This window comes from Hemicordylus capensis, chromosome 5, assembly GCF_027244095.1.
Source record: "Hemicordylus capensis ecotype Gifberg chromosome 5, rHemCap1.1.pri, whole genome shotgun sequence".
Lineage (NCBI taxonomy): Eukaryota > Metazoa > Chordata > Lepidosauria > Squamata > Cordylidae > Hemicordylus > Hemicordylus capensis.
Genome location: NC_069661.1, coordinates 132,080,220 through 132,095,722, shown reverse-complemented (window position 1 = coordinate 132,095,722; position 15,503 = coordinate 132,080,220). Strand labels below are relative to the sequence as shown.

The following is a 15,503-nucleotide window of genomic DNA, read 5'->3' as shown; positions in this document are numbered from 1 at the left end:
ATTTCCTGGCTTTGTGGAGCTTGAGCCAGATTGAGATAGCCTTAATTCTGGCCCTAAACCAGTAGGTTTATTTAACATCAATAACTAATTTTTCTTGCTCTCTTGATTTTGAGCATATGCTGAAAAATATTTATGATATAGTCCTCAGTGCTAAACAGATTCCCTAGTCTTGGCATAGAATTTCTGTGAAGCACTATCTACGGTATAATCTCTTGCATAAAGTTTTTGTTTTGTTTTATCCATAGCAATGGGGCATGTAATTGCTAATGGGTTGGATCTGATTGGTACTGGGAGTTCAGTGCGGCTAGACAGAAAACTAGATGATGCAATAAAGAAAATGGTTGTACTTTCGCAGTCTCAACCTCTGACTGAGAGGGAGAAGCTACATGTTTCTGCGCTGGAGCTCTTTGCTAATGGGTAAGCGGTTGGTTTATAAGGAATGAAGATGGAAGGCTTTGTTGCTTGCCTCTTCAATAAAATCTAGTTCTCTAGTAATCTACAGAACAAGAAACTTATCTCCCACAATCCCGTAGCCACCAGTGCCTCAATATCTGCAGTTTCCATATCTGCGATTGCAGCCAGGAACAGAACCCCTGTGAATATCAAGGTCCTCCTGTACAAAGTAGTTATAAAAACATTTTAAAATTATTTGCAAATCAGATCAGAAAATCAGAATTTAAAAGAACAAAGTGATGAAGCCATGTGAATCTCACTGGGGAGGCTATTCCATAAATGGAGTGCAACCACCGAAAAGTCCAAAAAGAAGAGGAGGAGGGAAAGGAGAGATCAGCAGGCAGGGCTTAGGCCTGGTAATCCTCCTGCTTCTCAAATAGTCTTACCCAGCAACAAGACCTCAGTTGGGAAGATTTTTGAATTGATCCTGGAAGCATATTATGCGTTTCTGGCACTGCAGTTCTTTCTTTTTGTCATTTTACCCATCATCCTAAACAGCATTTTCTTGATGTTTTTCCTGCTATATGTCTTGTTTTAAAGAAAATAACTTTTGCAATAATAATAAATATTGTTTCCTTGAGTGAAAAAGTTTTATCCCTTTCATAGAGTGACATTGCAAACAAATGTCTAAGCTTCTAAAATTATTTTGTGTGAAATGTAGTTAACCAGCTGCTGAATCACTTTTTAAAATTTGTGTCTGAATTGGAATTGAACTGCAGAGTTTAAAAAAATACTGATGCACCTCAGCTGAGCCTAAATGTTTAATGCTCAACTCCTTGAACAAAAATTGCTAGCCCTCCTGCTCATATATGCTGTTTTAATTATTTATTGGGGGGTGGGGGGAAAAGAGGGAACAATCTTTAATAAAGCTTCTCAGCCTGGTCACCTGAAAACAGTTTTTTCTTGATACAAGCTATTGGCAAGCCTGTTATGAACCTAATCTGTTGGGTTTTCTCCCTGTAGGCAGCTTCCTAGAGCTTGTGATACCTGGGACCAAATTCTACAGAACCATCCAACTGATTTGTTAGCCCTCAAATTTGCACATGATACTTATTTTTACTTGGGGCAGCAGATCCAGATGAGAGACTCCATTGCCAGAGTGTATCCTCACTGGACAACAGATATTCCACTTAGTAGGTAAGATTAAATTTGCTTCTGCTGTTATCTGCATGCCTCTTATTCCTATGTATGTTCAAACCGGAAAACATTCAATAAGAACTGTTAGGCAGTCTCATATTTCCAAACTGATCTTGCAGTCCATCATAAAACATGAAAATCAGCACAAATTAGTTTTAGAAAGACATTCATAATAAAAAGCTACATTTCTTTCAAAATAGCGTCTTATATTTCCTCCAGTAGTATCATCCATGTCTTGCAGATGGAGTCTGAGAGTAAGAATGAAAGGTCTGCCTTAGAGACCACCTAGTGAATTCAAGACTGAAGTAATTTGAACAGAGGGCTTCCAAACTTGCAGGTCACATTCCTAGCCACTCTGCTATGCTTGCTTTCATGTTCGTTGAGAAGGATTCTCTGAATGTGCTGATTTCTAGAGAGAACCTATCACAAATACAAAGTCCTTACATTATTATGTATAAAATTCATATTCAAACAGGATTATTTTGTCTCTTTGATTCTGAAAGGCTTTTTTGTCTTTTTGTTTAGCTACTTGAAAGGCATGTACTCCTTTGGACTGATGGAAACCAATTTATTTGATCGTGCTGAGAAGCTGGCTTATGAGGTGAGTGAGTGAGGGAGAGACGGTTGACATATGAGATTTAAAATATATATATATGAGATTTTTTTCAACTTAATTTTTGTATGCAAGTGCTGAGTAAGAGAGGTCATTGATAGTAAACTGGACTGCTTACACCAATTCTAGTCAATTAAAACAACAGCTATTCCCAGCCTTATTGTACTGTCCTGGACTTCCGAATATACATTGTCAGGAAGTGAGAGGGATCACAGATGGTGGGGAAGGACAACCAGCATACACACTGCTCTCATTTCCTCTGCTCACTCAGCTTAATCTTATGATTGCCTTGATCCTTGTCTGCCCTCCTCACTTCAGCATCCATCCAACCTGACCCGTAAACACTCCAGAATGCTTTCCCCCCTCATCCCTAGATGGTGCACTCGCCATTGTCTCTCAGTTGGATCTGGGACGACTTTCTCTTAATGAAGGAGCAGAGCCTTGTGCTTTTTTTTCTGTCCATAGAACTAGAAGTAGCTATGCACATTATCTCAACTCCCTAATCTCTTTTTCCTTCTCACTCTTGCCTTAGGCTTTAGCTATCAACCACACAGATGCATGGTCTGTCCATACTATAGCTCATGTTAATGAAATGAAAGCAGATCTAAAGAGTGGGCTGGCATTTATGAAGCAAACTGAAAACAACTGGAAGGTATGCTTCCTTTTATCTAGCTTTCTGAAGTGGCTACCTGCATTCTTGCACAGTTAAATAACTGTTTCATCACACTTTCTTCCACATTCTGTAACAGCAAACTTCAGCCATGTCGTGAGAGGGAGTTTCTAGAATGTGCTTCTTTGAACTTATTTGTTATTTTTATTTATTTCATAATTCCTTTTTTTTGCTGCCACTATTTAAAGTCTCAGTATGAATACAGAGGCACAGCCACCTAATGGCGCAGTGGGGAAATAACTTAACTAGCAAGCCAGAGGTTGCCAGTTTGAATCCCCGCTGGTATATTTCCCAGACTATGGGAAACACCCATATCGGGCAGCAGCGATACAGGAAAGATGCTGAAAGGCATCATCTCATACTGCGTGGGAGATGGCAATGGTAAACCCCTCCTGTATTCTACCAAAGAAAACCACAGGGCTCTGTGATCACCAGGAGTCAACACCAACTCAACAGCACACTTTTCCTTTATGAATACAGACACTTTACTACTGCTCTGTATTTTATGATCCTATTATGTATGTTTTTAAAAACTTTTAATTAGGTTTGTTTTTTTATATTCCAATTTAATATTTTTATTATATATTATGTAACTGTATTATATATATTATGTAACTGTATATATATTATGTATATATTATATTATATATATATATTATATTATATATATTATGTATATAGTGTGTGTGTGTGTGTATATATATATATATAATGTAACTGAAATATATTATGTAATATATTATGTAACTGTTTTATAGTCTTATATTGTTTAAAATGTTTTGTAAACTGGCTTGAGATTGTTATAATGAAAGGTGGTATAAAATCTAACAATAAATAAAAATACACAAGAACTCAGGGTCAAAGTACTGTACAGTGGTCTTCTGCTGAGATAACACCATATTATAGGAAAGTATTAATTATAAATTCTGATGGTCGTTTGGTTCTCTGCTTAGAAAGTAGGGTGGTTTGCTTGCTTAGTTACAGGACTGTTGTTTTGAAATTACAGTATCTTTTCATTCACTTCAGCATAAACAACACACCACTTAAAAGAATAATTGGTTTTAAAACAGTTTCCCTCCACAGCTCTTTCAGCTGATCTGCTTTAAACTTATGTTTCTCAGAACCAGACTTTGTTCCCTTTACTCCCAGCCTTCTCACTAAGCTGTGTGACAGACACTTTTACTAAATTAACTGTCAGTTCCAGCTCTCATTTTACCAACTGAATTCCACTTGTCCTAACTGCTTTTCAGCTGAACCTTTTTCTCTCTCTCCACTGGGGGTTTCTCAGTCTTGGCTGCAGGGCTTGTTTCTGCTGGCCTTGCTTAGTATGGAATTTAATTGCTTCATGTCCAGATGACATTCCAAAACTAAACATCTATATAGCACCAAATATTCTTTAATCGTACATCAAACCTCATCTATCACAAGCCACAAGAAGTGCCATTGGCCTTCTGAGATAAGAAAGGCAAATGGAAAGAGCAGTGCATTTGTTTGTGTGTGCATAATTGCTCTGTGTTTGCATGTATGTGTCTGTATGTATGTACACACATGTTTTGTGTGCATATGTGTCTGTGCATACGTGTGCCGGTGTATACATTTGCATGTATGTATATATGTGTTTTTCATGGCATGGGCATGTTCTTGTGCATATGGTATATGTGCTTGTGTGTGTACACATGTATTTGTGTGTGTTTGCATGTGTGTCCTGTGGTCATGTGTTTGTGTCTTATGCATGTTTGTGCATGTATCTCTGTGTGTACATATATGTGTATTGTGTTTGTGTTGTATGCACATTTGTGTGTTTGTATTCTATGCATGTATGCTGCATACTTGTATGTTTTTTCTTTTTGCATGTGTGTGAGTTTGTGTGCATGTTTGCGTGTTTCTGTTCGTATGTTTGCGTGTTTCTGTGTGTGTGCATTTTCAAATTCATTCCATAACACCTGCCAAACTGCCACTGCTTCTCCCCAAAACTACACACCTTGACTTCCCCACCTGTCCATTCCATCCCCCCCTCTTCTTTGAGAGCTCGCACTTGAGAAGTAACAAAGTAAGTGTTGCACTTGCAATGGAATCCACTAGCTTGCCCCCCATTGCCAATGTCAGAGTACTGCTGGCAAACATGTCATCACTCTGGCTTCATTGTCAAACTGGCCATGCTCTGGAGAACCAGTACTTCCTGGCTGTGGACTTTAATGGGTCAGGAAAATCTTAATAACATTTGAATCAGTGGTCAAAACGTCATCAAACCAATGAAGGATTGCCTTCCTAGGTAAGCAATCCTTATAGGGTACAGCACTCATTTTCATCAACATTTGAAAGACATATGTGATATGCCTGTCTAAAATTTGAACCAAAAAAGATCGATATGTCAATTTCAGCACTTTTTAACTTGCTGTATCTGTGGCAGTTTTTATCAGATTGCCTTGAAATTAGGCATATTTGTAAACCTCTTCAATTAGATCATGCATGTCAAGTTTCAAGTTATTAGCTCAACAGTTTTCTTATTTATAATCAATACAATATTGCAGCTTATAGTGGCAGAACCATTTTGTTTTGTTTGCTGCTCTTTCAAATTAAAGGGGCACTCCCATTCTCCTTTAACTCTGAATATAAGTAAATCAGATAGCAAAGTTTTTGAGAACCAGTTCAGTGTTGTTGCTAGTGTGACCTAAGAGGTCACTGGTTCAAATCTCAACACTGCCCCCAAATTGCTACATGTTCTTAGACAAGCTACCTTTCTACCCAGCAGCAATGTTGTGAGGATTAATTTTGCAAGGTATCTTTGGGATCAGAAGGCAGCATGATATGCTGGCAGTCACATCAGAAACGTGAGTTGGCCAGACTGAATTACTGGGCAGCCATTTAGTTCTCTATAGAACAGAGTTCTTTAGAGAACTTCACATGATCGTGAAAAAGAGGGTATAAGGCAGTAAACTAAGAGATTCATGGTCATGTGAACCCACAGGAATTCCTCCAACCCAGCTTGCTCAAATCTGGGTAACCAGATCCTTTACCCTGCTCTTAACCCAAGTAGGACAAAAAATGAGACCACAACATTTTGGTCATCTGGGTGGGTGCACTTGCCTTTGGTAGCAGGTCTTGAGAAGCAACAGCCATGATTGTAATAGAGTGCTGTGGCTTCAGGGGCTGTCATCTGTGAATGTGCCATTCTGCAAAGCCCACACTCTGATCCTTTGCTTGCAATGCCTTCAGTAGGACTGGTCCTGCCTTCTGCCCCTTTGTGGCCAGTCGGGACAGCTAGAGATTTAATGAGAGTTCCCAGTCATGCACTATATGCTGGAATAGCTCTTTCCATCCTCTGAGGATCCAGCTCCCAGTTTCAAAAATGGAGACTGCAGCCACCTGGGTTATTTGGGTGCTGAAATTGCAGACCCAAACAGAGGATCTGCTTGTCTGTAGAGATTAGGGTAGGAGCTCACTACCTCCCCAAACCAACCCCATATGATCATGTGCAAGGCCCTAATCTCTTTTAATCTGGATGACCCATCGGCCTCTTCCGGTTGTACAATGCCTTCTAATTTATTTTAATCATTCTTTCCTTCTTTCCAGGATAGTGACATGCTTGCTTGCCATAATTACTGGCACTGGGCCTTGTATTTTATTGAAAAGGTATGTGGACACTTATGCAACTACAATATCCGTGCAAGAAGGTTCATTTGCTCTTTTGCCATTTGAGCATTTTTCCTCTAATTTAGTTGTGCAGTTTGACTTATTTAAAATAAATCAAATTTCATGCTCACATAAAATGTGTTGCTGAGCAGAGAACACTGGCCCTTCTTTTCATTCTGGACAGATGACCATTTGACGTTCTCCATGCTTGGGAACTGCTCCTTCCTTGTACAGAGAGGAAAGTACTATTGTACTCTGTGCTGCGGTTTTTTTTAAAAAAATCCTAAAATACCACTAATTAATGGAATGTGAGGACTTGCTTTGCACAACAGGAAAATCCCATATAGCAATCCATGCTGTGGTTAAGGTATTTGACTGCAGCCCTAGAATTCATTTCTGCTCTGAATATTTGGTTGGTTGAGTATCTCTCTTTTTTGTATTATCTGAAGTTCAACCTATTGTTAGATAAAACAATCAGTGAGATGAAGTGAATTCAAAGGATCACTTGATACTTGAACCTCTAGGCCAGGGGTGGGGAACCTTGGCACTCCAGCTGTTGTTGAACTACAACTCCCATCATCCCCAGCCACAATTATTGTCGCTGGGGATGGTGGTAGTCCAAAAACAGCTGGAGTGCCAAGGTTCCCCACCCCTGCTCTAGGCTGATTAGTGCAGGTCTCCTTGGTTTTGCTTTGGGAGTTTTCTCCTTTTCTTTTAGAAGGGGAGGCAAACATTTTATATATGAAACAAACATGGTGACTCTGTTTCCACCTTCATGTTCAAAGTGGTGTACAATTTTTTTAAAAATAAAATATAAAACTCATTAAAATACAACATCAATGGCAACACAGCATGGCAGCATAAAAACCTGTCTTTGGAGTATTTACTTGCAAGTAGGGATGTGCATATCATTTTGAGGTTGAATCAATTCGACTCTAATCTGGTCCATTTGAGTGATTTGAGTTTGAATCGAATCTCCCCCAGACTCAATTCGAATCGATTTGAGATTTGAGTTTCAAGTTTCCCTTATTCATTCCCCGATTCCCAACTTCCTTTTTTTTTCTTTTAAAAGCTAAGCTCTAGCCATTGTAGAAGTGGAGTTATGGAGCAAAATGTGTGGTTAATATTTTTCAAATGTTTAGACTCTTTGGTGTGTAATCCCTTTTCCTCATAATGAATCCCTATTAGGATTCATTATACACCGAAGAGTCTAAACACTTCAAAAATTCCTTTTAAAAATGAACTCAGTATTCACTGCCTTGCAGATGGAGGGAATTAGTGGCACTCTTTGTGCCAACTACCCACAAGCCAGTGGGGTACTCAAGCCAGTTTATTTTTTAGGAATTTTTGAAGTGTTTAGACTTTGGATATTAATATGTATATGTATATGAAAATGAACCCTGGGGATCTGGTTTAGGGTTATGGTTAGTGCTGCTTTGAATCCCCATTATTTCCTATGGCAGAAATATACAAGATGACTAAAAACTAAAAAAATCATTTAAAAAATTAAGGGTGCTCCACCATCTTAAAATTTGGGTGGTAGGTGACACCCATAGGTCTCCACTCACCACTCCAATTTGGTGCCCCCTGGAATTTTAAAAGTGGGTCAAATTTCTTTGTATCCGAATCTAATCTAATCAAACTCAAATCAAATCTGATCATATTTGAGTTTTAACTGAATCTGGCTGATTGCATTCAACCTTGAACTGAATCGCAAAAATCGATTAGTGCGCATCCCTACTTGCAAGTCTGTTTTAGCCCATTTCCATTGTAAGAATCCCTCTGCCAATGACTCCCCAAAGAGTCTCTCTCTTCCTTCTACTGATCTTCTTAAAATCAGTCACTAGAAGATGCGATGAGTGGTATGGGAGCAAGCACTGTTGAAGTTGAGTAGGTGTGGACCTGGTCAGTCCCTTCTTTAGACATCACTGCAAGCGCCATGTACTGTGAGTAGAATACAAGGTTGCTTCCATACTAGTCCTTTTCTCCAATATTGACATCATTCATTTGTTCCATTTAGGAGAGGATCCATCATTCATTCGTTCCATTTAGGAGAAGATCCACATGACATTGTTTGTCAAACAGTTTTCTGTGTTAAGAACATAAGAACAGTCCTGCTGGATCAGGCCCAAGGCCTATCTAGTCCATCATCCTGTTTCACACAGTGACCCACCAGATGCCGCTGGGAAGCCCACAGGCAATAGCTGAGGGCATGCTCTCTCTCCTGCTGTTGCTCTCCTGCAACTGGCATTCAGAGGCATCTTGCCTCTTAGGCTGGAGGTAGCACAAATTCCTGGAACAATTCTCTCCAGCTTCTATTTGCAGCCCTCGCAGCTGGGGTCAAGCCGTGGCCCAGCAGCATTTGATCCCCAAACACCTATATTGGGCAGCAGCCATATAGGAAAGATGCTGAAAGGCATCATCTCGCACTGCGCGGGAGGAGGCAAAGGTAAACCCCTCCTGTATTCTACCAAAGACAATCACAGGGCTCTATGGTTGCCAGGAGTCGACACCGACTCAATGGCACACTTTACCTTTACCGACAAGGAAAGTTTCTGCAGTTGTAATGAGGGCACTTGCACTTATGCAGCACACTCTTCCACCTGTAATAATGGTGGCAGTCCCCACTACACCAATCATTTCTCAGCCTCTAGAAGGGTAGGAAGAATGCAGGCTTTTGGGCTTTAATCTGTGACTGATCCCCACCCCTCAGCTCCAGCGTTAGTTCCCTTTTTTCACAAGAGCATTCATGTGGTAACAAAGCACATTTTTTCAAGCACTCGAGCATATGATGGGTTTGTTATATCTTGAGAAGAAACAAGTAATTAGAGAGTATCATTCTGGTGTATTGACTAATTCACAGAATGAGAATTGTAGCATCATTGTTATAATTATTTTATCAGTGCTAACTGAAAGAAGTCTAGTCACTTGTCCATTAGACAATGGTTTAAAATAATTATGGAGTGTGATGGTGATTGATGGACAAACGATCCAGTTATCTTAAAGCAAGTTGAAAACCAAACTGTGACAACCTTTTCATTCTAAGATGGTAGCCTTTCCTGGTTTACTTTGAGAATAATAAGAACACCGCATTATTTGACAAATCTCAATGAGATATATAGTCGGTAAAATAGGTCCACCTTATCTTGAATACATATGGGCTGCTTCATTTGTAATCTGTTCTAGCCAATAAGGAGCCTTCTAACTGAGTCAGAATCAGAATTATCTTTATTATGGTCTCTGACCAGAAATTCTAGCTGAGTCTGTCTATTGTTGCTACAGCACTTACTTTAGGTGCATTGATATAATTATGCATAATTATTGGGAGATAGCTGGAATTTTTTCATCATAAGCTGCTGTTAATAACAATAATAAACTTTGTTAGTCACCCCATAATCAATTGTTCTCTGGGTGGCTCACAACAGAGGATTGAAACATACAATAAAAACACATAACACATTAAATCATAACAGACAAAAAAGAAGAAGAGAAAATGCAAAATACCATAGAAAACAGCTCAAAAACTCATTTTAAAATTAGTTAAAAATCAGGTCAAATCTGAAAACCAAAAGTTAACAGGCCTGTGTGAACAAAAAGGCATCCAAAAGAACAAAGTGATGAAGCCAGGCGAACCTCACTGGGGAGGCTATTCCATAAATGGCGTGCAACGACCGAAAAGGCCCTCTCCTGGTAGCCACCTACCTCACCTCAGTTGGCAGGGGTACCTGGAGGAGGGCTCTGAAGAAGATCTTAAGGTACAGGTAGGGACATATGGGGCAAGGCGCTCTCTCGGGTAACCTGGTCCCAAGCCATTTAGGGCTTTAAAGGTTAAAACCAGTTCTTTGAATTGGGCCCAGAAACAGACTGGGAGCCAGTGCAGCTGACAAAGCACTGACATGATATGATCAAAATGTCCAGTCCCAGTTAATAATCTTGTGGCCCTATTTTGTACCAGCTGCAATTTCTGGACCAGTTTCAAAGGCAGCCCCAAGTACAATGCATTGCAGTAATCTAAGGAAGAGGTTACCAGAGCATGAGTAACTGTAGCCAAGCTATCTCTGTCCAGGTAAGTTCGCAGTTGGCATATCAGCCAAAGCTGATAAAAGGTGCTCCAAACCACAGAGGCCACTTGAGTCTCTAGTGACAGTGTTGGATCGATTAGCATCCCCGAACTGCGAACCTGGTCCTTCGGGGGAATGCAACCCCATCTAGAACAGGCTGAACATCATTCAAGAGGAAGAGGAACCTCCGACAAACAGTACTTCTGTCTTGTCTGGATTGAATCTCAGCTTAATCACCCTCATCCAGTCCATTACTGCATCCAAGCACCAATTTCAGGATAGTCACTGCTTCACCTGCATCTGATGAAAAAGAGAGATACAACTGAGTGTCATCTGCATATCGATGACCCCTTAAGCCAAATCTCCTGATGACCTGTCCCAGCAGTTTCATGTAGATGTTAAAAAGCATAGGGGAAAGAATGGAACCTTGTGGAACCCCATAGCATAACTGTCACGGGGTGAACAGCACCACCTTTCGGGAATGGGCCTTGAGGTAGGAATGGGACCACCTCCAAACAGTGCCTCCCACACCCAGCTCGGCCAGCCTATCCAAAACAATACCATGGTCAATGGTATTGAAAGCTGCTGAGAGATCCAAGAGAATTAACAGGGTTGCAGTCCCCTGTGTGTCTCTCTCTCTGCACAGGACATCCCACAGGGTGACCAGAGCAGCTCCTGTTCCAAAGCCAGGCCTGAAGCCTGATTGAAATGGATCTAGATAGTTCGTTTCCTCCAGGAGTGCCTGGAGCTGATCAGCCACTACATGCTCAAGCAGCTAAAAATTCCCTCCTTACTAGATTTAATAAGCCATGAAGGGCAAGGGTCAAGCGTGCACGTGTTTGGATGAATTTGACTGAACACCTTGTCCACATCCTCAGGCACCAATAACTGAAACTCCTCCAGCAAAACTAGACCAGGTTTTACTCTTGTATGTTTTGTAATGTTATGTAATTCAACACAATTATTTCAAAATAATTTTAATTTTAAATAAAAGTATGTTGCAATTTTTTTGGTGATGTTGTGAGCTGCCCTGAGCAGTAGTGTACTGGAGGGGCAGGGTATAAATTTTTTAAATAAAATAAATAAAGATTAAAAAGTATGTCAGTGGCCCAGAGAAGCAGGATCCACTTTAAACCCCATCAAGCAGGGAGACCTTGCTGAAGGGTGCAATCCTAAGCCTGTCTAGGGAATACATCCCATTCAACCAATGAGGATTTACTTTTAAAGATTCTCGATATCTTACTGCGAGGCTCAGTCCTAAATCAACAATTCACCATCCACTTTTGTCTTTAAGGGCAGGCATTACAATATTGTGATGGGAAATACAAATAAATTATATGGCGCTTAGAATGAGTTGTTATTCAGATTTCAACTCAATGCTGCTGCGTCTCTAAAGGATCCTGTTGTAGATTTAACAAGATATTTCTAGGTTTAAGAAATATTATTTTTAAAACAACCAGTAAATCCAGTATTGTGTAGATTTTCCCTCTCTGCAGCAGATAGTTACACTGGCATGGGATTTGGCCCCTTGTCTGGTTGAGTGGTGTCAGTATGCTCGAAGACTGGTGCTGGACATTTAATCTGTAGTTCAAGTTCAGCATTGTGTGTGGTGGGCTGGTGTGGTAATCTGCAGCATCCAAGCATCTGTTTCCTGAAGCTTGTTGGGACTTCTATAGATAACATGCACAAAGACCAAGAAAAGACTAGGCTGTTTGTTATCACTGTTTGGGTTTGTTTTTTTGCCCAAAACTGTGGTGGCAGAGTTGGACTTCATTACCCTTTAGACCCTTTATCCAATCCAGGTCCATTCGTCGCCCAGTGCATAGTATGATAAGGGCAGAGGGGGAAAGAGCCAGTTGTCTGAAACAATCCACTCTGGTAGGAGTTTGTTTACAAATGTGAAAATAAAAATGAAACCCTCTTTCTTTTTATAGGGTGACTATGAGTCTGCGTTGACAATGTATGACACTCATGTAAGTGTGAGCAATTGCTTTGTTGGCAAATGAATTAATGTCAGGACATTTTCTTCTGTTGTGTGTTCCATGCTAAAATAATTAAAATTTTGCACCAAGAAAAGCTAAAACCTTACACTGCTATAAATTATGCAAGCTGAGCCAGCTGGTAGAATTTCTCTTATTCTGTATAATCCTGCAATTTATATGGTTTTGTATAGTATATTCTGGTTTTTCTAGTCCTCAGGAGGGACAGGGAGCTATTTGGGGGTGGGGGATTCTGACAGCCCCACTTCCAAACTGCCTTTGCATCCCTTTTTGGTTGGTTTATAACGCTTTGCTCTTGGGAGTCCTGCAGGAGCAAATGAGATTTTATTATGCCAGCAACAAGCACATACTGACCAAACATGAAGCACTGAGGAGGCCTAGTGGCAACATGGAAGAGCCCGTGTGTTAGAACTATAGATGGGGACAGGGAGCAATGCAGTTTTATGTGTGGCAGCACCCTGCTTTTCCCAGTGACTCCTGCTCCTCTGCTGAGCTAACCACCTATTACTCCAAACAGGCAGAATATATATGTGCACTTGCCAAATGCCACATAACGTATGGTGATTCAAAAATCCAGCACCATTTTGTTGCAGGATTTGTCTAATTTGTTGCAGGATTTGTTTAGATGTTTTTAATCCAGAATATACATAGCCCTACTTTACCACCCATATTGTGAATATGAAAGGGAAGTACAAATATATTGGGGTGAGAGTTGTGCTTCCAAATTTAAATTGGAGGGGTGTGCTTCAGCTATCAGGAGTGTGGGAATAGTGCCTAGGAAAATATTCAATATAGATTATGTTCTTAGGCACCATTTCCCACACTCGTAATAGCTGGAGCACACTTTACATGTATAAAAGTAAGAGTACATCTTAAGAGTAAGAGTGGAGGGAGTTCCTGCTCTCCGAGGAACCTGCTCCTTGTAGGAGTTGCTGATGTGGGCATACTGTTCAAAGAAGGCAAGCCCAGAATAGGGACTTGGGCAGAGATGCAACAAACAGTCTCCTCTGTGGACAGATAATGCTACTCTCTGTGTCGACTGGGAGCATTTGAATGATCTAGTACAGGGTTTCTCAACGTGTGGGTCCCCAGATGTTATTGGACTTCAGCTCCCATAATCCAGAGCCCCAGCGCCTTTGGTTGCGAATTATGGGAGCTGAAGTCCAATTATATCTGGGGACCCACACGTTGAGAATCCCTGATCTAGTAAGTCCCAGCGAAACTACAAGTGGCGGATTTAAGGAGAGGCAAAGTAGGCACTTGCCTATGGCGGTGAAATTTGGGGAGCGACATTTCGCCACTTCTCAAATTTTGCTGCCCCTCTATGGGGGCGGCAGCAGCTGCAGAAAGTGGGGGCAAGGGGGAAACTCCCCCATTTACCTTCTGAAATACCTCTGCATGGCGGGATGGGGCTGCAGCAGGGAGGGTGGTGGTGGGGCAAGAGAAAAGTTCCTTCTTTTAGCAACGCCCACTGCACAGCAGGATGGGGTGACAAAGGCAGCAAGAGAGAGCTCCTTCCAGCTCATGGAGAAAGGCCCATATCTGACTACAGATGGGTGTGTGCAGTCATTTCAGAGGGAGGAGGGGAGCTGGAAGGAGTGGCCTCTCACTGCTGCAGCCACTGCTGTCCCATTTTGCCGTGCACATTTTAAAGAAAAATGGGGGGACTTTCCCCTGCCACTGCCTCACTGCAGCCACTGCTGTGGCCTTCGCTGCCCCCTGCGGTTCTCAGAAAGAAGAAGCGAGGACTTCCCCCTCCCCTCCCCTCCCCTCCCCTCCCCTCCCCATTCACTGTGGCCTCATAGAAAGGAGCAGGAGAGTTCTTGGCCGCCTATGGGCAGCAAAAGGATTAATCTGCCCCTGAGAACTACCTGACCTCAGCAGAGGCTAATAATAGGGAGCCGAGCAATAAATTGTGCATGGACACATTGGAGAGCCTCCTCTGTGGTTGGGTCCTTTGGGCTCATGGAAGCCTTTCATCCTCTCTAATAAAAGGCTTGGTGTCCGTCCGTGGACAACCAAGCGTGTGTTCATGCCTCCCTCGGCCGTTCTGAGCATGCGCAGAGGGCATGCTCAGAACAGTCCGAGGGAGACACGACCGCCAGCACCCGGCGGCCATGTTGGGCGGCCAGAAGCAGCCGCCCCGAAGAAGCCGGTGAAGCCCTGCAAAGCCAGGAAAGAGGCGGCAGGGAAAACTGGCCGAGGTGGCGGCGGAGCCATGGCCGAGGCCTGGCGACGCCACCGAAGCCAGGCGGAAGGAAGAGGCAGCGGCGGAAGCTGGCCGAGGTGGCGGCAGAGCTGCCGCCAAGAACGGGCAGCTGGAAGACTTTGGGGCCCTTGCCCGGCCCCAAAATTACCCTTGCCCCAAATGTTTCCCCCCGCCGCCAACCACTCTCCCGCCCTCCCAGCTGTCCAATTACTCCTTCCCCGATCCCCCCCAAATGATTAAAGGCCAAAATGGCCCATGAGAATGCCTCCGCGGCCGCCCTCCCATCCTCCCAGCTGCCTGAGCCCTCATATCCTGATCCAGCCCGCAACAGTCGGGCGAAGTAAAAGCATATTTTGCGAAGACGAGAGGAGCTCGTGAACAGAGCTCCTCTCTGTGCTAAGCCTCTTCCCAAACTGTTTATTCTTCCCAAACTGTTTAAAGGATGCCTCTTCCCAAACTGTTTAAAGGATGCCTATTGCGTCCTTTGTGTCCATAGCGGCAGTTAAGGCAGTGGCTTAGCACAGAGAGGAGCTCTGTTCGCAAGCTCCTCTCTTCTTTGCAAAATATGCTTTTACTTCGCCCGACTGTCGCGGGCTGGATCGGGTTATGAGGGCTCGGACAAGAGGGAGGGGGGACAAGGGCAAGGACAAGGGACAAGTTGCTCGGGCAAGGGGCAGGGGGAGCAAAGGCGAGAGGGAGTGGGGCAGGGGGGAAAAACTCTCCCCTA

At 42.4% G+C, this 15,503-nt stretch overlaps 1 protein-coding gene across 6 annotated transcripts in view; it reads left to right on the top strand.

Annotated features, from left to right (window-relative positions):
* The window catches only part of TTC38 (tetratricopeptide repeat domain 38), a 58,464-nt gene that overhangs the window by 30,327 nt on the left and 12,634 nt on the right, over positions 1–15,503 (top strand). For all 6 annotated transcript variants that reach the window (XM_053253663.1, XM_053253662.1, XM_053253661.1 and 3 more), the window contains 6 exons: positions 246–417; positions 1,417–1,590; positions 2,116–2,191; positions 2,736–2,855; positions 6,447–6,506; positions 12,502–12,540. In XM_053253663.1, coding sequence (XP_053109638.1) covers positions 246–417; positions 1,417–1,590; positions 2,116–2,191; positions 2,736–2,855; positions 6,447–6,506; positions 12,502–12,540 — 641 coding nt within the window. The remainder of the gene's footprint in view (positions 1–245; positions 418–1,416; positions 1,591–2,115; positions 2,192–2,735; positions 2,856–6,446; positions 6,507–12,501; positions 12,541–15,503) is intronic.